This window comes from Falco biarmicus, chromosome 7 (assembly GCF_023638135.1).
Source record: "Falco biarmicus isolate bFalBia1 chromosome 7, bFalBia1.pri, whole genome shotgun sequence".
In the NCBI taxonomy this organism is placed as follows: Eukaryota; Metazoa; Chordata; class Aves; order Falconiformes; family Falconidae; genus Falco; species Falco biarmicus.
Window position 1 is genome coordinate 36541975 of NC_079294.1, and position 20271 is coordinate 36562245.

Below are 20271 nucleotides of genomic sequence, written 5' to 3' on the forward strand. Positions count from 1 at the left end.
CTTCAGGAAATGTGTTTTTTGATTTGCACTGAGGTTCTATTTGCTTCTTTGCCTTTGGTGGGCCTCTGTCTCAGAAACGTAACTGCAGATAAATAATTAAAACTACATTCTCATTTTTTCTGAAGCTCTTACTACAGAGACCTTACACAAACAAGCAGCTCCTCACCCTTATTCCCCAGGTGGTAGCACAGAAGTGGAATAGCTTCCTCCCTCCCTTTTTGTTCCTTTGCAGGTGACACCATTTGAATTAATTCATCCTCACCTGTTCTTCATACACTCTAGCATGTACATTCATATACCTTCTAGCAGACCTAGCTGCCCTATCAGGCTAATTGCAAAGCAACTAACACTTTTTAAATTGTATTTCAACAGGGAGATAGAAAAGCAGCAATTAGAAAAAAAAAAAGTTACCATGTATTTATGTGCCAGTCTTTCTACGTAGCCTGGGATTTTAACAGAATCCTTCATCTCCTGAGCATCTACTGAAACAGGCAGAGGGTAGGAGAGCACATTAGAGGAAATCTTCTTGTAGATAAATTGCCCGGACATAGTAACTCCCTTTATGCTAGAAAGGTTGTTCAATCCTTTACAAAGTCTGTGTTAAGTTCTCAAACAAGCAGTTTCTGTTTAAAAAACAAACAGGAAAAAGCCACTGGCCTCTACCATAACGATGACCTGATTCACTGGCCCTTCACACAGTGTTATAAGAATTTAATTTTTTTTAGAAAAGAAGCTTATACTCTGTAAAGTGGAATTTTTTTTTCATTTCCCCTTTTTTTGTTAAAGGCACTACAAGTTTTCTGACTCTTCAGACAGGTATTTCTACTCAGGACACCAAACCATACCAGAGAGGGACAAATGCAAAGCCATGCTGAGAATCAACCCTCCATCCCAGCCCTCCCACCTGGGTATTCAGTGTGTGTATCCCCCCCATCCAGGATTCTGCTGCAGGTTCTGCCTTCAGCCCCCTACCCTCCATGGGCTGCCCAGCCCCACGCCTCTTCCTGCGCTGCTGCCTCTTCTCAGCTGCGGCCATCCTGCTCCCAGCTGCGGCCATCCTGCTCCCGGCACCTTCACCTGCCTCCAGCTTTATAGCTCTGGCCCCGGCCGCCCCGCCCCCACCCCAGCTCCCTCAGCCTGCGGGTTGCACCCGTTTGAAAAAGATGGGAGTGAAACAAGGCAAAAAAGGGAGTAAAGTCCTCCTGCGACAGCACTTGGGGCCACTGCTGGAGGCTCCAGGTGGCCCTTCACAGCGCGCTCAGCAGAGCCAGCTGCATGGAGGTCTACAGCAGAAATGCACACGGAACAGCACGGCAGCTTGAGCCCTCCAGGCATCACATTTCTCTAGGTGTGATGTGTGTGTATATATATATGGAGAGAGCACACGTACACACAGACACGCACACCCATCTACAGCTGAGCCTGCCAGGCCTGACGCGATGCTCCCCCTCTGCTCCCACAGATTTATGTCCTGGAGCCCTGTGTCATTCACGCGACTTTCAGGCTGGCGGAAGATATCAGTAGTCAGAGGGACACCCACCCCTCCCCTCCAGAGGCAGCCGGGCTACTCGGAGACGTTTCCTCCCGCCACGTGCTGCAGCAGGTGACCTCCCGTCTGCTGGACAGATGGATGCGGCTGGACACACAACGCTTTCTGAGCATCTCTCTTAATCACTTACAATCCATCAGGTGTGATGTGGAGGGCTTAGATACCACCACCCTTACTGGCCATCACTCACTGAGAAAAGGAACAACAACAATTTTGCTATTTTTAAATACCAAGTATAGTAATTTTTTTTCAGATTTACCAGAGAACTAAGAATCAGGCCCATTTTTCACAAAGACACAGATCCGATTTGACCCTTTAAAGGCCATCCATTCCCTTTCTTCTCCTTTTTATAGGGAAATGAGGAACTAATCCTTTTTACTTTTTCAGATCGAGTCCTGTCCTTCCCATTATTTCCTTCCTATCCGGCTTTCTTAATCCTCCCACGCAACACAGAAGGTACTATATTTTTAGATTAATTTTAAAATACTTATAAAAGCCTTAGTAAAACAAGCATCTCACTTTGAAGCCAGCAGTGGGTTGTTGCTCTGAAAAGGCACCAGGAACAAGTCCCTGGGGAGGTGACAGCGAGAGCAGCTGCACTGGGAGCAGCTCAGACTCCACAAGCCTTCCACCCCATTTCTGTCTCCAGCTAAGCTGGGCCCTATCCCATACACCTCTTTTCTTCCCAGACACCTCCTTTTCCATCTCCTGACCTTCTTTACCCATGCCAGCACCATCTGATGGTTCTTCCCCCTTCTCTGGATTCTCCAGCCACTTTCAAAGCAGAGCACAGCAGCCAAAAACGTCCCACACACCCCCAAGGTGGGAGCTGAGAAGCACTGTGTGGTGCCTGCAGAGCCACCTGAGCTGAATGAGCACCTACAATCATCATCCTTAATCCACACAGGTGGCCTGGGGTACTTGCTCCCACAAGAGCCTGTCCACCGGTAGCTACTGATGCTTTATGGGCAACAGCTGTGAGTAAGCAGGCCCCAGCGCCTGGGGCTCAAGAGGACTGCTGGTCTGTGAGGGATTGCAGATGGAACTGTGACGGTGACGTGGAGGCCAGGCCATGGTGTGCATGAGGAACCCACTGCCAACACCTGGCTGTAAGGGGCCGGGCAGTAGAGCTATGGGAAGGTGACAGATTTCCAAGGAAGGTTTTGGGATTCTGCTTTTTAAAGCACACACGCAATGCTGTCACCAAGCCGGGGCGGCTTTCAGCTGTACCTGCTTGGTGCAGTATGTCCAAGGAGGGTGGCCAGAGGGTTTCAGAGGCACAGAAATGCCTGCTGGAGCCGTTCGTTGCTGTACTGCTGCTCGGTGCTTTGGCTGTCCTCGTCACCTTGGGAAAAGCACTTGATGTTGCACAGACCCTGCGCCAGCCCCAGGTAGCTCTGATTTCCCCCGAGCCCAGGCTTTCTGGCCAGCTGGGAATTCAGGTAACACGCTTCTCTTGTTCCCAACGGTGTCATTGCTCCTTGTCCCCCACTGCTTCACAGGGTGCCCTCGGAGGCCAGCACCGTGGAAACCTCTCTCAGCAGATCAGTTCAGCCTCGCTGTTTTAACTTCCATCTAATAAATGACAATTGCATCTCTCTCATTCCTTAAAAAACTAATCCCCCCGCCATTTGAAATACCATTGACTTCTACATACAGAGACCAAATGTACTGGATTGTCTGCTGTGAAATGTGCTAGAGGAAAAAAATGTAAAAATCTCATTTGTCCAAGATGAAAAAACCCCTTAAAGCTCTGGGGCTGGGGCAGCAGAGCCAGCACTACAGCTGGAGCAGAGGCTGCCTGAGGTTGCATGTCCGTCAGGGAAGGGCTATGTCTCACCTTCTGCTCGCAGAACAGCCAGGATTGCCGTCTTCGGGAGCAGATTTAGGTGGCAGTTTATGTTGAATTATTAATTGATAATCTCGAATATCTCCCATTAGTCAATGGAAATGATTATCATTTAGCTGCAGATTGCATCTGCGAGCCGTGAACAGCGAACTGATTCACAGCGAACCGTATCTGAGTCACAGATATCTTGTTCCAGCCAAACCTCCCACCATAAGAAATGCAAAGGGTAGGGGACAAACTGGGGCTTTTGGCTTTCCAAGTGCAACTCTGCAGCCTCCTGGGTGCTTCAGCTGGGGTTTGGGGGCTGAAACCAAAGCAATCAGGCAAATAATACTTTTTCTGCACGGGGACAGAAGGTGGTGAACTTTTAGGAAAAAAAACCCAAAACTGAATGAACTCCCAGTCTCTGAAGGTCAAGATGAAGCAAGATGAGCCTTTTTAATTAAAGTCACAGCCCTTCCATAACAGTTTTCCACCCTGCCCAAAGAGCCCAGTTGACACCTCCTAGTGCTTTTTTCTCCCTTTACTCTCAGACCAGCATCACCCTGCCTCCGGACAGCCCCCACGCATCCCAGGGGCTCTGTGGCTGTCGGCACTCATCTGCTCCTGCTGCTGATCCGCTTCCAGCTGCCAGCCAAAGACAAGAAAGGTTATTCTCAGGGTACCTACAGGCAGGATCAGAATGAGCAGAGATCTTTCTATTAATTTTGGCAGAGGGCTTGGCAGAAGCACACACGTCTTACTACGAGTTGTCTTTGGGGGGCAGTGCCTATCTCTAAATGTTAATTCTCAAATACTGTTGGAGTTGCTGTTTGGCAATGAAGCCCAACACCAGTATTGCTTGTGCTATTTAGATATTAGGAGTTGCGTCTTTCACACATAAAACGTTTTTTGTTTTTTTTTTAAATGCAAGGTGGGACTGTATTGTGGTAAAAGGGGTTTTACTTCATTTGCAATAGGGAGCAATCCAAACAAGACACCTAATCCAAATTAAGTTCATCAGATGAAGCCAGCGCAGATCAGAGAATGAAGATCTGCAGCTGGTTGGCCATATGGCCAACCCACCACCAGACAGTGATCAAGAACATTTCAGTCAAGCCTGAGAGCACTGTGGGAAGCTGGAAACAAGAGGCTGCAGAAACTGCAAGGTCTCTCTCACACTGTGTGTTTTTGCCTACGACCAGTGTAGGAAACCTTATAGACTCCACTTCCTATTAAAATCAAGTTGTGAGCAAAGACAGTAAAAGCACAGTTTACAGCTGCTTTGCAGAACAGAAATTGGCTTTTATCATTTACTTCATATATATTTGTACATACAGTGCAGTATATGACTGGAGGTACGGCCAAAGTACAACTGCTGCTGCAGTCTCCTCATTCCCACAGTTTGCCTCAAAAAGTGCTACTGCACCTAGTATTGCCAATATATGGCTGTTAATTCTTCACAAAAAGAAGAAGAGAGAGGGCAGCCTTTGAATTCCTGTACTCATGGCTGTTTCCACATAATAACATCCCACCCTTACCTTCGTGAAGTCTTCTCCCTGCGATGCACGACAGAAGGGTGTGGGAGACAAATGTCCTTGGTGCCTCCAGTCTGTGAGTACAGAAGTGCTATATTCAGAGGCAGCTGTTCTGAATGTTCCCCAGGAAACATATCCGAAATACTGGGTATTACATGGTACAGAAACCATAAGGAGTTGTTAAGGTCCTTAGTTTTCTCTCGCATGTAAGGAACAGCATCACCTGGAGACCTGAACTGGAGGTTAGAAAACAACAGCTTCAGTTCTTGACTTTGTGTCTTGATGCATGGAATCATAGACCCTGGAAAAAGCCCTTTTTAAACCTTGTTTCCCCATTTGCAAAACGTAGCTGCCATGTCCGTTTTCTTCGCCCTGCTTTTGCAACATCACAGCTGGCCAGGGAAGAAAGGTACTGCGTTTTCTCAAAAAATCCCCAGCAAACCCCCAAACTTCTCACTGTAGCAGAGTATTAATAGCCCAGGAAGCCATGCTGGCATTTAGAGAGGCTGGACCATTGCTGTTTTACTTCCAAGTTTGTTCATGAATACTGAAGAGTCACCCATAGATTTCTTTGACAGGCGATGCTGTTCTGAAGATGAAGTATTTTATAGTGATGTCCCTGGGGCAGCCACACCCCCTCTTTTGAGGCTGTAAAAGTAAGGCATTTTGGCTGCCTCTGTTCCCTCAGCCACTTCTTTGGGTACAAGACTGGGATCTTGTAATTAGGACACTGAGGAGGCCAGGAAGGTGATCGGAGTGTGAATATATGCAGCCTCCCTTTCTTAAAACCCCGGTTATACGTGACTAACACGATGATTATTTTTTTCTTTTTTTCTTTTGAATGGCCTCTGTACGCTCCTTCTCTTAGCTCAGTTCCACCATGAACTGCATCACCTGAAGGAAGCAGCCTGTGAAGTGGAACTGAAGGCTGACACACACCATCCCACCTACCCGATAAGCCACCGTCTGGCTGCTGGGCTGATTTCTCAGTGCGCTCTGCAGGCTTGGGAATGAAGATGCTGCATACAGACATATTTGCATAACTTACAGTAGCAAAATAAAAAACGCCTCTCCTCTCAGGGCACTGTCAAATGCCAGATACCTTTTATGACCACATGGGCAGCACACCACGGGACCAAAGGGTGTAATTCCTAATTCCTTAACGCTTCGTTTTCAGATCTGCCTCGCATACATAAGCTCTGACCAAAATTAATATATACACTTCCAGAAAACGACTAAAATAATCTATTGTACCAAACTGATAAAATGCAGCAAATGCACTTAAGTTATTAACTCCAGAAGGGATTAGCATGGCAAACTCTCCAGCTCATCCACTGAAGAACCTGAAGAAAGCGAGCCATGGTCAGCACACTGTAAAGGTACAGCCTCACTCAAATGCTTCAGGAACAAGCTGGGAGAGAAGGCAACAAGAACGTCCCAGTCATACTTCAACATGTCACCTACTGCATTATTCTTAATTAAAAAAAAAGAAAGAAAGAAAGAAAAAAACCCCACAGTATTTCCCTATCTAGCTGTACCTGTGCTTTTGTTTCCCTGGAAAAAACCCAGACATCTGAAGGAGGGGGTGGCTCTTCCCCAAAGCCTTGTCTTCCCAACCCCATCAACCAGCACTTCTTTTAAGATTCTAACAGAAACAGCAATAATTGGGACAGTGAGATGGACTTTGTCCTTCTCAATCATCTAAAACTGATAAGGCCTTTTGTTGCAGTTGCCTAGATTCGGCATGGATCTACCACGGGATTTCATGAAGTAAGCAAGACCCAGCCCTATCTGTAACAATGGGTTTGAAGTTTTAATTCTACTACACAATTTAAACCACTGGACAAAGGAACCTTAGAATAACTTCAGACATTTCACAGTACATTAATGACAGGACCAAGTATTGTAGATGATGATGATGACAACGATATTACTATTACTACAACTACTATTACTATTGTTACTATTATTGGTGTTAGTGTTAGTATAGCAGCAGCCATACCTACTTCAGGGCACACAAAGGGATTTTTCCCTTAATTTTTCACCAGCACATTCTAGAATTGGAAATGTTTGCTTCTTGTTCACACACGTCACCACTCTGGTAGCGGAGCAGCTGTAATAAGAGTTCTCCAGAAATCCCACAGATCTATAAGGCTCAGTACTCATGGGTGAAGGGCATTCAAGCATCCGGGGCCATTCAAACTCTGCAGTAGTTCTAGATTTCCAAGACAGTTCATATGATTCCAATAATTTTAATGGAAAAGCAGCTGTCTCCTTTCCAGTTACTTCCATTGGCGTTTGAAAACCATTTTCTGGCTCCATGTAAGTATCACTGTGGGACTCTGTAACTGGCAGGGCCGTTTCCAGGTGTAAGAGTAAGTTGTGGAACTTCTAAATGGAAAACATCTCCCAATTCTACTGCCTCCAGCACACTGTGCATCAGTCGAGGATCAACTCCTTTCTGATGCTTACTGCTAGCAAAACTCATACCACGATCTGCGTGACATGGTGCATCTCCTGAGCAACCACCATAAGCAAATAACAACTAAAATACAATTACTCCAAATGAGCGAGGCACGTTCTGTGCTGCCAGGTCCGTTTCCCACCGAAGGAATCGCTGAGATGCAGCTGGGTGGGAGGTTTCCCAGACTTCCAGCGTGCAAAACTGCCTCCCACAGGGGCCAGCAAAAGCAAAGCAGGAATGCTGGACAACATTTTAGCAAGCAAGAGCACAAGCCGCAGTAGCACTTTGCAGGAGAGACTATCACAGTTAGCATTTCAGAAATCTCTACGCATCTCTTGATGTAACTTCTACTTTGCAACAGAAGCCTGTTAACAGCTTTTGAAAGTACTGCTTCAGGAAAAACTAGCGGAACAGTACCTGAAAATGCCTCTCCTCAGGGGAAAAATGAGGTTTTTTTGCTTTAGGAGCTATTATGGACTATGTTTTTTTCCAGTATAGATGGGCAACTCAACAAGTATCATTTACAATCAGTCATAAATAGGTAAGAAAAAACCGACGTAGTTAAATATACTTGGAAACAAGTGTATTTTAAAGCACTAATAATTAAATGCTTGGTTAATGGTTTGAATCAGGAGAACGCTGTGCAGTGTAAAGCCAAACAGCCTCTGCCCTGCACCCTCCTCCTCCTCGCCCTGTGAAACAGCACCTTGATAGGAAAGAATGCGTGTCTCCATGTCCTCTTCCCACCGCTGCTGCTAAGGATACTGGATGCTCCTCCGATACATCCAGTCCTCCTTGCACCAGCCACACTTCAGATGGGTGTGTTACTCACCAGTTCTTTTTTTAGCCTTATTTTTTTAAAAAATACAGTGTTTTATACAATTTCCTAGAACAAAACCAAGTCTTTGTCTGACATTACTTCTAATTGTCCAGTGTGACTTATTCAGATGTTTCCTAGGTAAAGTTTGTTTTCTTGAAAATAAGGAACAATCAAGCGAGATCACTACATAATGAAGCACCACAAACATACAAACAGATTTGAAATTAAAGTTACTCTTTCTTTAGGGTGCCCTCACTATTAAGCAAATACTGATTAATCAATGCACAGGCAGAACCATCTGACCTATTTGCCAAGGCTTCTACTGCCAAATTAAGACCTCCAGAAACAAACCAAGAACATGAATGAACAGACACTTCATAGCTGTAAATGAATGCAAAATGCATGAAAAAACTCCTCATGGGCAAGACACATCCTTGGCCACGAATGCTATAGCGTTTATGTACAGGGGCTACGAGTACCACGTTCTAGATGCATTTGTGTTTCACAAAAAAATGCAGTCGCCCCCCCCCGCCCCCCCCATTCATCACAGCACAGAAATTACTAGTGTTATTTTTTTTCTGCTCCTTTCCTCGTCATATTTGGAAATCCATCAGGTTCAATTGACTGTTGCCATTTCTAGGACAATGAAAGCTATTTTTCCCTTTCTGCTGCCATCCAAACTTTATTAGACTGTGTGGCACGCAGTGGTGGGAGCCTTTCATTAGAGCAACGGAGGCACCAGCACGTTAGCTCCCAAGTTTCAAAAATCCAAACCAAACACAGAATAGGCTTCCTCTCCAGAGAAAGCAGTAGAATCAAGTACCTCCATATTCAGGATCCTAATGCCTTAACCCCGGTCTGATTGCAAAAGACGACCATCAACAGGAAAAATTTTCTGATGAGCTTTAACGAAACCTCTGATCATCAGCAGCGTAAGCTCTAAACCGGGAGGGCAAGGAGAGCGTACCCCCGAGCTGTGCCACGTTGTTGTCATCACTTGGAATTCCAAGTGGACAGTTCCACTGTCCTGCAGCTCAAATAAGGAGAAACTTATTTTAGGATCAGTTCCCAACCCTTTGCTGAACTTTGTTGTGTTTCTTACTTAGAAGAATGACCTTGTAAGCCCCGAGCAGTATGGCACCATGGGCCTCTTGGCAGGGACACAGAGCCCTGAAAAGAAGTTATTAGTGCACCCAGCCTTTCCCAAAGGCCACCGCGGTGCTCTGCAACACTTTTACCTACTGTCCAAAGACTCTGAACTGCTACAACAGGTAGCCGAGCAAGAGAACTTGCGGGAACAGTGTCCTTACTACCTCAACAAAAAGCCAGCACACCAACAGGGCATCACCAATGTAAGACAGAAGCATTTACCTTCTGGCCACCGCTTTGTTCATGCACGCCAACTGCCAGTCAGTACAGACATACTTGAACTGTGCAACTCCTGTCATGAGCTGGAAGCCTGCGTCCCTTTCGATGTCATCCTCACTACCATGGTGACGTTCATTGCTATGGTACAGGGTAATGGGACATGAAGACATCGCATGCTAGTCCTGCTGCCGGGAGCGCAACGAGCAAGAGCAACGCTGAAGTTCATCTTGCCCAGCCCCTGAGCTGTGGTGCAGAGGGAACTACATCTCTCCCCTCACTGCCCGAGTAAATTATTTCCACGTTTTGCCATTACTTTACCTCACCTCGCTCCCTGCTTTCACCCATCTCTTCTGCCGTCCTTAATTTGAACTGCTTTTGGACATCCAAGGACATGGAACGGCAGGTGGGGAAGACAAGCGCCCCACACGCGCTGAGCCAGGACTCCGAGCTATGTGTAGGTGCCGTGAGGCAATTCCTCTAGGCCACCAGGAGCTGGAACAGGCTGACAAACTCCAGGTACCTAACAGCGCGTGTGAAGCGCTGGGAGCTGTAGGAGGCTGTTTTTTGAACAGCATGTTTCCTTACTTGAAGGTGAGACGCTGACTGACCAAGGACAAGTAGCACCCATTTTCAGTTACTGGAGGATCTCCCTGCTGAGGCTGGGTAACCCAGTTAACACAACCCCAGTCACCAGTGTTGGCTCCCAGGATGCAAAGAGCCCATCTCACACAGAGCCAAAGCATTTTTACCACGAGGTGGGTGCTACAAACCCAGAGCTAGTACATCTCTTTAACACTATGTAGTAAATTATACCCACTTTGTACGTCTTGTTCAATTAACATACGCAAGTTACTTTACCTTGGAAAACTGCTCAAATTGTGTTATGGAAAGAAATGGAAAGAAAATTAAGACTCGACGAATGCACAGTACAGGATGCTCAACTTGCCTTTACCCCCTCACTCCTCCCCAACATGTTCATTAAACTCAGGCTTGCTGCAAGTACCAGGCAGGCGTTTTAACTGTCCCCAAGTCACTGCAGGCCATCTCATTGGCACCAGGTGCCCAGCAGGCAGTGGAAGTTGCTGACCTTGGCTACTAACTCTCCCTTTACTAGTCCTTCGAAGATCAAGCCCAAGGAACACCGAACACAGGACAGCCCAGCAGCCCCCTGACCGCCTGGTGAGGTAGTGCTGACCACCCAACTTCACATGCAAGACTCTGTACAGCACGATGCATCAGGCTGGCACCTGAAGTTGTCTTTTCTGCTTTTATGTGGTACTAGTTTGGAGCAACATGGCAAAAAACATGCAGTGCTGCAGATTTACTGGGCCAGCAGCTAGTACTCATGATCCAAAGCGGCAACTGATACAAAGAGGACAGCAGGTTTTGTTCCCAGCGTTAACAGACAAGTCAGCAGCACAACTCATTCTTAACACTTTTATTCTTACAGTTCTAGGTTTGAACTGTACATGCAGAGTTGCATAAGTCACAATAGAGATTTACAGTGGATTCTATTCTATGGTAGAGTGCAATCCAGAATCCTTAAACAGTATAAAAAACAACTTTAAACATCAAGACCTTGTTAGGAGCAAAAGGGTTAAAGCTTCCCCAAGTATTTCAGCTCTCCTAGATACCTAGTTACTAGGTACTGTATGTTAGATATATTTAGAGTTGAAGAGCTGTGTAACACTAAACAAAACTTGAACATCCTGGTATCATACCGTCTTTGTTACTTCTTTCCCACATCTCTGGCAATTAAGAATAAGTCAAAAACCCTGCCACCTGCAACCAGCTAATACAGACAAAAATAACTACTCCTTACTTGCCTGTTTAGGGTTGTACAGTGTTAAAGAAAGTATTCCCTCAATGGCATTTGTATCTCACATCAGCTGAAAAAGCAATGTAACAAAAATAAAGGTATAACATCTTTGAAAATAAATATAAAGAGGGAATGCAGACAAAGTGTCAAGATTTTTTTTTTTGGCAGGTAACATTCATAATATACAAAATATAACTTATTCGTATTAGCCAAGGAAACATTCATGAGTTCCTGTAAACTGTTTTAATCCACCTCCTCCATGCGTGATGTGTCATCATCTCCCTCAAGAGGCGGCATCTCTTCAGTAACTGCTGGACTACCTTCTTCTGCAGCAGCATCATCTTCATCAATGCCTGTACAGGAAACACGTGCACCGTTACTCAAACTTTTATCCCCTCTAGCCCTTCAACTGATCTGAGGGAACCTCCTTCCACAAGTATAAAGCAGCACACAGATCCACACCCTACGAGGGCATGGAACCACACCCAGGCTTTTAGGGGAGACAGGACAGTTTCTGACTTACCCAGGCCAAGTTTGATCATTCTGTAAATGCGGTTGGCATGTGTCTGAGGGTCTTCTAAACTGAAGCCAGAGGACAGGAGTGCCGTCTCATACAGCAAGATGACAAGATCCTTCACAGACTTGTCATTCTTATCAGCCTCTGCCTTCTGCCTCAGTGTTTCAATGATGGAATGATCAGGATTAATCTCCAGATGCTTCTTTGCTGCCATGTATCCCATTGTGGAGTTGTCTCTTAAAGCCTGCGCTTTCATGATCCTCTCCATATTGGCAGTCCAGCCATATGTGCTTGTTACAATACAGCACGGAGAAGTAACTAAACGATTGGACACAACCACCTAGAAAACCAAATACAGAGCCCTAGGTTTGTCATTTGATTTACAGTTCCGTGATTTAACCAAGGTTCAACTTCAAAATGGTGCTACATGGCATGCAAGACGTGAGACTCATTAGCTAGAGCTGAAGAATCCACAATACCAACCTGACTAAAACCCAAAATCATACCTTGTATCTATTAAAGCCCTGTCTTGCAGAGAACTGCTCTTTCAGAAAAGGTAACTTTTACAGACACTGCTATCTGACCCTTCTCTGCAGCAACTTCCAGATCATTAAGCCCGTTACACTTAAGAGTGTACTACTATTACCTTTTCTACTTTCTTTTCGAGGATGTCTTTCATTATTTTGCAAAGGTTTTCGAATTTCGCTTTCTTCTCTTCCTGTTTCTTCTTCTCTTCCTCATCTTCTGGAAGCTCCAAACCCTCTTTTGTTACAGAAACCAGGGTCTTGCCTTCAAATTCCTTCAGCTGCTGCACACAGTACTCATCAATAGGCTCAATCATGTAGATCACTTCCAGCCCATGTTTACGAAGACGCTCCACAAAAGCAGAGTTGGCCACCTGATCCTTTGTTTCACCTGCAAGAAACAAGAATGCCACAGTTCTTGTTCGAGCCTCAGACCTGTAGTGTGGCAGATAACTCATTTTCTGAAAAGCCTATGCAGCACTTCCATTAAAAAAAAAACCACAAGAGGGGCACACAACAGGTGTGACAGGCTACTGCAAAGCTTAGGCTGGCCAGAAGACTCCAGTGTTTCAAACTGACACCACAGCTTGTTTAATACACTTCAGTGGTTTCAAAGCCTATTTACATTTCCTGGAATGCCAAGCAAGAAATGCTCACCAGTGTTCCTGCCAAGGAAGAAACCAGACCAGGGAAGCCCTACACAGCATTTACCTTTTGAGAAAAAGCCTTGGTATCTGATGCCCAAATAGTAAACCTAGTCTGAGCACTGGCTCTTGAATTCAGATACTCCTGGTCAAATTTATCAGCTCAAGCCTGAACAAAGCTACCCTGAAGACACCTCCAAGACTGAAGCCTAATTTCTGGGCTCACAGTGAAAATAAATAGTGCGTAAGCTGGCTGCACAAGGGGCACCATTACCTGTAGCTGGTTGTGCTGTCCTCATGGGACACAGTCCCTCAGTAAGGAACCACAGCAAGCCTGACAAGGCACGTCCTACACTATGTGGTCACCCCAATGTAGTTCTGAATTCACCAGGAAAACTGCTATTTTCCATTTTCTACAGATGTACCTGCTTTTACAGAAAATTTGTGTTGCCCAACTCACCAGTAATGTAGTAGACATGTTTCTGGTTTTCCTTCATTCGAGTGCAATAGTCCTTCAGAGAAACCATCTCATCACCAGATGCAGATGTATAGTATCTCAGCAATTCCGAGAGCTTCTTGCGGTTCTGAGAGTCTTCATGTATACCAAGCTACAGGAGTACAAGAGCACAAGTAGAAACTATGTGATTCCTTTACATCTAAAATTACGGTAATTTGGTATTTCAGACTTAAAAAACCTTAATAGTTCTACTATCAGTATTATTAAACTAGAAACACCACAAACCTTGATGTTCTTTGAGAACTGCTCATAGAACTTTTTGTAGTTCTCCTTGTCTTCAGCCAACTCAGTGAAAAGTTCTAAGCACTTCTTCACCAAGTTCTTCCGGATCACTTTCAGGATTTTGCTCTGCTGCAGCATTTCACGAGAAATATTCAGAGGTAAGTCCTCAGAGTCTACCACACCTCTCATGAAATCTAGAGGATGACACAGGGTAAGAATTAGCTTTGCACATCTCAAAGGAAACCATAACCCATCACCACCCAAGGAACTTCACCCTTTCAAAATCATGAATTTGTTTCTACAGAATTCTCTAGACCACACAAACTAAGCAGTACTTTGAACTGCTCAGATGCTTCCTGATCAGCTCTGTTTTAAGCTCAAGTCTTCCCCCCCCCAACCATATGCAGGGAAACAAAGTTGCGAACTTATCCTGTTCAACGTTTTGGGAAACATTTTCCTCAAATATATACTTACTCAGATATTCAGGGATCAGTTCCTCACAGTTGTCCATGATGAAAACTCTGCGTACATAGAGCTTAATGTTATTTTTCTTCTTCCTGTTTTCAAACAGATCAAAGGGTGCACGCCGGGGGACGAAGAGGAGAGCTCTGAATTCCAACTGCCCTTCCACAGAGAAGTGCTGCAAACAAGCAAGGTAAGTTTTGATCAATTGGGACAGCTCTCACTTCAGTACTGTTTAGCAGTTCTTGAAATGCAGAAGGCAGACAGTAAACTACTTGAGATTTCAGGAAAAACACAGTAGGCAAGTCACTGGTCAAGAACAAGGCTTTCTCCTGCCAGATGGAGCAAAGTTTTATGCAGTTGTTACCACACAAGCAGGCCAATTCAGAAGACTTACTTCAGTTCTCTACACTATACACGCTAAGCTTCAGGAAGCATGTGTATTTACATCACTTCCCAGTGTGACACAAAAGGACAATTGCATTTCACCATCCTGTTTATCTCTAGTCTAGGCCTTTTCAAGACTAAGCTACAAACCCAAATAACTCAATTTGCATTTAGCTGAAATTTTTGAGAACTAAGCTACAAACTGGGAAAGCATGTGGACACACTTTCACGTAGTGCAGATTTTGTTAATATTATGAACACAGCCTTCATAGTAATCAGAGTAACTGTAGCACAAGTGTCACCCTCACACAGTGAAGTGTTGATGAAACAGCATCACCGCAAGTAGTAAGAACTTAAAGAGAATTAAGATCTGGGACAACAGATCAGAGTTCAGCAGCATGTTTAGCAACCTTCCAGCTTCAGTGCCAAGTGCAATTGTGCCTGCAGACACACAAGAACTTACTTTGACAGCCAAGTGATCCTCCCAGTCATTAGTCAGACTCTTGTAGAATTCCCCATACTCTTCATTGGTTATGTCATCTGGATTCCTGGTCCAAATGGGCTTGGTCTTGTTGAGCTCTTCCTGATCAATGTACTTCTCCTTGATCTTCTTCTTCTTCTTCTTGTCTCCATCCTTCTTTTCTTCTTCTTCATCAGAACCAACGTCCTCAATCTCTGGTTTATCTTCTGTCTTTTCCTCCTTCTCTTCTTTTTCCTCTTCCTTTTCCTCAGCCTCATCATCACTCACCTCCTTATCACGTTCCTTCTCCACCTACAGAAGAAACCCGTAAGTTTTACCAGTAACAGCCAGGAAGTACTCCCTCTGGTCTCACAAAGCCAGAAACTACATCAACACATCAAGTTTGCCTTCTAGACTCAACTAATGCAAGTGTTTTGTTCCCATGTGCTCATGTGGTAGTCCATAGTTACATTACACTGAATTACCAGGAATGGATAGCTATAAATAACCATAGCTAATTTTCTCGGTGGTTTGGAGACAGAAACTACTAGCTTGGAAAAACCATTTTTTTCCCCCCTTATCTCCCAAAATAAGATTTCTCAACATAAGTTGGAAACATAGCTATTAAATACAAGAGCTACATCCACATAACATCTGTTACAATTTTAATTAGCAAAATACACATCAACTGCTTTCTTAAAAAACTTCAAAAACTCAAGTTAAGGTGGTAGTGTTTAGTATTTTGAGCAAGGTACGTACAAAGAGTGTAATAGGATAGCCAATGAACTGAGAATGCTTCTTCACAATCTCCTTGATTCTCCGTTCTTCAAGGTATTCAGTTTGATCTTCTTTGAGATGCAGGATGACTTTTGTTCCACGGCCCAAAGGTTCACCTAGAACAGAGTTTACGCATTTTACTTGCACAGCAGCAGACTACACTTCGACGCAGTTCTCCAATAGTCCTTCAAAAAGGCACTGTTCCATCAGGAATATTTTTACCACAGGGAAAATCTAAGCTTCCATGTGCAGAAACAGCCCCGTCCACACACTTCAACAAGCTCAATGTACCCAGCATGTATTTCAGTTAATGAGATTTTCACTCATTAGTCTGTTGGTATGTTCTCTTTCAAGTTTCTCTACACAGAGTAATTGAAGGAGTCTACAGAAGTATTTGTATGTATAAGCTTTGCAAGCTTAGTCTTAATTACAATGCACCATCTACTCTGGCATTTCTTTATCACGTTATCAAGTTATCTAACTGGAAGAGAACAGCTGTGCTTGTGCTTGATCCAACCCATTACTAGTACAACCCATTTCATCTGTCGTTTTTTGCTTTTTTCAACGTACAGACTAGGCACCTGTATGCCAGTAATCTTTAGAAAGCATACCTGAGTGTAAACATTTAATACTCACCATTATCAAGTCTGACAGTGAAAGATCCTCCAGCTGATGACTCCCAAGCATACTGCTCATCGTCATTGTGCTTGGTGATCACCGTCACTTTTTCTGCAACCAGGTAGGCAGAATAAAAGCCAACACCAAACTGACCAATCATGGATATATCAGCCCCTGCCTGCAGTGCTTCCATAAAAGCCTTGGTACCAGACTTGGCAATAGTACCAAGGTTGTTGACCAGGTCAGCTTTGGTCATCCCTATGCCTGTATCCACAATGGTCAGAGTGCGATCATGCTTGTTTGGAATTAGGTTAATTTTCAGCTCTTTGCCAGAATCCAGCTTGCTTGGGTCAGTCAAGCTCTCATATCTTATCTTGTCCAGAGCCTGCAAGAGAAGAGGCAGACTTTTAACATTACCCTACTATTCCTAAAGAATTCCATAGTCCTAATGGATGCAAACCAGGGTATGAGTTAAGGTACATACATCTGATGAGTTGGAGATCAGCTCCCTCAGAAAGATTTCCTTGTTGGAGTAGAAAGTGTTGATGATCAGAGACATCAACTGAGCAATCTCAGCCTGGAAGGCAAAGGTCTCCACCTCCTCCTCCATTGGTTGGTCTTGAGTTTGCACAGCTTCTGGCATCTGTAAAGAGAGGGATTTGAAACCCGTCAAGAACAGCTTGGTGCACATATCCTTTTGTGACAATAGCACTCTGATAACGTGGCTTCCAATACACTAACTACACCACAGGAACACAAAAGAAACTTGCCCCCAGATCTCATTTCCTACCAGTAACAATGCAGGAATTTTGCAGAAGTTATATACAACATTTTAACTACAAAGCCTGCTTTACATTCGCTTTGGTTTGCACAATTTAGGGAGACAGAACTTTTGCTCTCTCCTCCACTGATCTACCATTTAATGTACGGCTTAACTTCCCCCTCATCACAAACTAAGCACACATTACGAAGAGGAAAATTAAACCGAGAACTCAGCCTTGCGTTTGAGAGGTTAGCTGCAGGACAAATAGATTCTCACACCGGTGTGTGCCCATCTGGGCCACTTCCCTTTTCTCACATCCACCTCTCATTTTGCTCGCACAATTAGTATTCGGAGATGTAGCCACGATCCACAACTAGAATTTATGTACCAATACGGTCCAGCCGAGGTCGTCACTCTGGCCTACGGAGAGTTATCAAGAGTCCGACCGGCCACCTGCTGCGCAAGTATCCTCTGCCCGCGCCACAGCTCAGCAACTACAAATTCGACTCGAAAGGAAAGCCCTCCACGAGCCCACTTTAATCGCTACATATAACTAGTGGAAACCAAGTGCAACACTCTAGTGCTTAACTACGAAACTAACAAAGGAAAAAATAACCAAATAAGCCAACCGGCCACCAGCCGTGCCCCGGCGAGCGATCCCGGAGAGCCTCCCAGTGCGAGCAGCCTGCCGCGCGCCGCCGCGCAGCGCCCCCTGCAGGCTGCCGCCGGAACCATGAAAGATTCTAGAAACTGCCAGAGCCTTCCCCGACCGCCCCCCCCCCCTCCACCCACTCCCTGTCAGCACCAGCCCCGCGCTGCGCGCACCCCCCGCGGCGGGCAGAGCGCAGTGCCGCGCAGCCCCTTCCCCCACTCCCGCCCCACGCCCGCCTCAGCCGCGACCCCTCCATCTTAGGCTTCCACGCCGGCCGGCCGCCCCCTCACCCCGAGCACGGCTCCCTCGCCGCCCATCCCCCCGCGCCTGCCCCTCCGCAGCGAGGCGGGCTCAGGTCACCCCCCTCTTGCGCCCCTCTGAAGGGGTAGGCTACTCCTCCACAAAAAACAGCCCCCCCTGCCCGCCACCTACGCCCCCCTCCCCCACCTCTGCTACCTAAAGAACCCGCTCTCCCAGGAGCTGCCCGCCGGTGTTGCCCTCGCCCTCCCCCCCCCCTTATTTCCGAGACAAAAATAAACTGGATACACGGGCTTGGGCACCTCGCCGCCTTTCAGCCGTACCCAAACTTCAATACCTAGCACCCCTCCGAGCCCCCTTCGCTTTTAACAGGGGCCGCAAGAGCAAGGAGACAAACCACGTCCCGCACCACCCCCCACCGCAGCGGGGATGCGGGAGCAAAGCGCTCCCGCCGAGCCGCCACCCCTCGGGGGTCTCCAGCCGCCGCCGCACCGCCCGCGCTGCTCACCTTTGCGGGGGAATAAGCTCCTGGTCTCCTCGCTGAAGCAGAAAGCGGGCTCTACCCACACAGCCAACCCTTCACTAGTGCGCACTCCCCGCCGCCCGCTTGGCTTATATACGCCCGGCGCCGCCTCCTTCCAGAACCATCGGGAACCTTCACTGACAGGCACGGGGGAGGGGGCGGCACGGTGGTGGGGGGCGCGGGGGAACGGGGCGGAGACTCCCGGCCGCGCTCCGAGGGGGCGGGGCCGAGCCGCTCGCAGCCAATGGTAGCCGGCCGCGAAAGGCGCCCGTCAGAGCGCGAGTCCTGCACAGGCGCTGTCCGCCGCCTCCACGGGCGGGGGGGCTCTGCGCATGAGCCGGCGGCTGAATGAGCGCGCGCTCCCTGTTTGTCCAACCGCCGGCTCGGCCGGGCGGGGGGGGGGGGGCGGGCGCAGGCGGGAGGCGGGCGCGCGGGCTGGCGGGTGGGCGCGCGCGCGCGGCGCTGAGGGGGCGGGGCCCGGGGGGCCTTGTGCAAGCGGCGGGTGACGTATTCCGCCGCCCTGCGCCTCAGAACGTCCTAGAAGCGAGGGGGGGGGGGAAGGGTGACCGCCCCGACCCCCCTGTCCCACCGCCCCAACCCACCCCCCTCAGTCCCTCTGCGCTGTTGAGAAGGGCCTGGAAGGCGCCGGGCTCCTCCCGCCGGGAGAAGGGCCTGGAGCCGGGGTGCGGGCCGGCAGCCGCCTGTACCCGCTTGGCAACCGCGGCGGCCCGGCTGTGCCCGCCCGGCCGCGGCCCCGGGCGCGGGTCCCCCCGGGCGGCTGCGCGGGTGCCTGCGGCGCCGCTTGCCCCTCAGGCCGCGGCTGCGGAGGGCTGGGCGCCGCGTCCCTGCCCTGCTGGCCGGGCAGGGCCCGTCTGCTCCAGCAGGGTGAATCACAGCTCAAGGATGCTGTGTTAAAGCGTTTTGCCTAATGGGGGGGAAAACAAAATCGCTTCTAGAAGGCGAGTGTCAGTTGCAAGCTGAACAAACCGTGCTGCTCAGTCCATAGAATCAAGGGTTCAAATCCGAGAAACTCGGAAGACCTGAAGAGCAATGCAGTTACTGAAGGATTTAAGTGCTAATAGTAGGGACGAGACGGATGCCACTGCTGTCGAGTTTGTTAGCAGCCTGACACCCACTGGGACGCTCAGCCTGGACATAGCCTTTGCTGTGGGAAGCCTCAGTAGATGTTCAAAGGGCACAGCTACAGACGTCTTTATACATACATTTACACATCTTGCATAAAGGCTTTGATAAGTATTCATCTCGTTACACCCAGTAGCTCTGTGATTACAGCATTTAGCATGGAGGTTATTTTTATATCCTGAACGACGTGATTGGGAGCAGGGAGTTAAAGGCAGGTCTTCCATATCTCCGGAGGATGATCTGCATCACATGTGTTCTAGAGCAGGCTTCTAAAACTTTCTCTTGGAGCTGCTCCACTTTTGGGATATAAATACCAAGTGAAGCTACATGTTACAACTGTACACCGATACAAGCATGAATCTAGACAATCTCCCTGCTCTAAAGAATAGCTATTTATTCATTTGAGGAACAAAAAGGA

General features: G+C 47.1%; 1 protein-coding gene across 1 annotated transcript; it reads right to left on the reverse strand.

Moving 5' to 3' along the window:
• Positions 1–10990: 10990 nt before the first annotated feature.
• HSP90AA1 (heat shock protein 90 alpha family class A member 1) lies at positions 10991–18850 on the reverse strand. Its single transcript, XM_056346140.1, has 11 exons — positions 18696–18850; positions 16999–17157; positions 16533–16899; positions 15879–16012; positions 15123–15431; positions 14285–14450; positions 13814–14004; positions 13532–13679; positions 12550–12818; positions 11910–12243; positions 10991–11739 (listed from the first exon to the last, which is right to left on the reverse strand). The coding sequence occupies exons 2-11, from the start codon at positions 17155–17157 to the stop codon at positions 11630–11632; spliced, it is 2187 nt and encodes a 728-aa protein (XP_056202115.1). The 5' UTR covers positions 18696–18850; the 3' UTR covers positions 10991–11629.
• Between the last annotated feature and the right edge of the window lie 1421 nt (positions 18851–20271).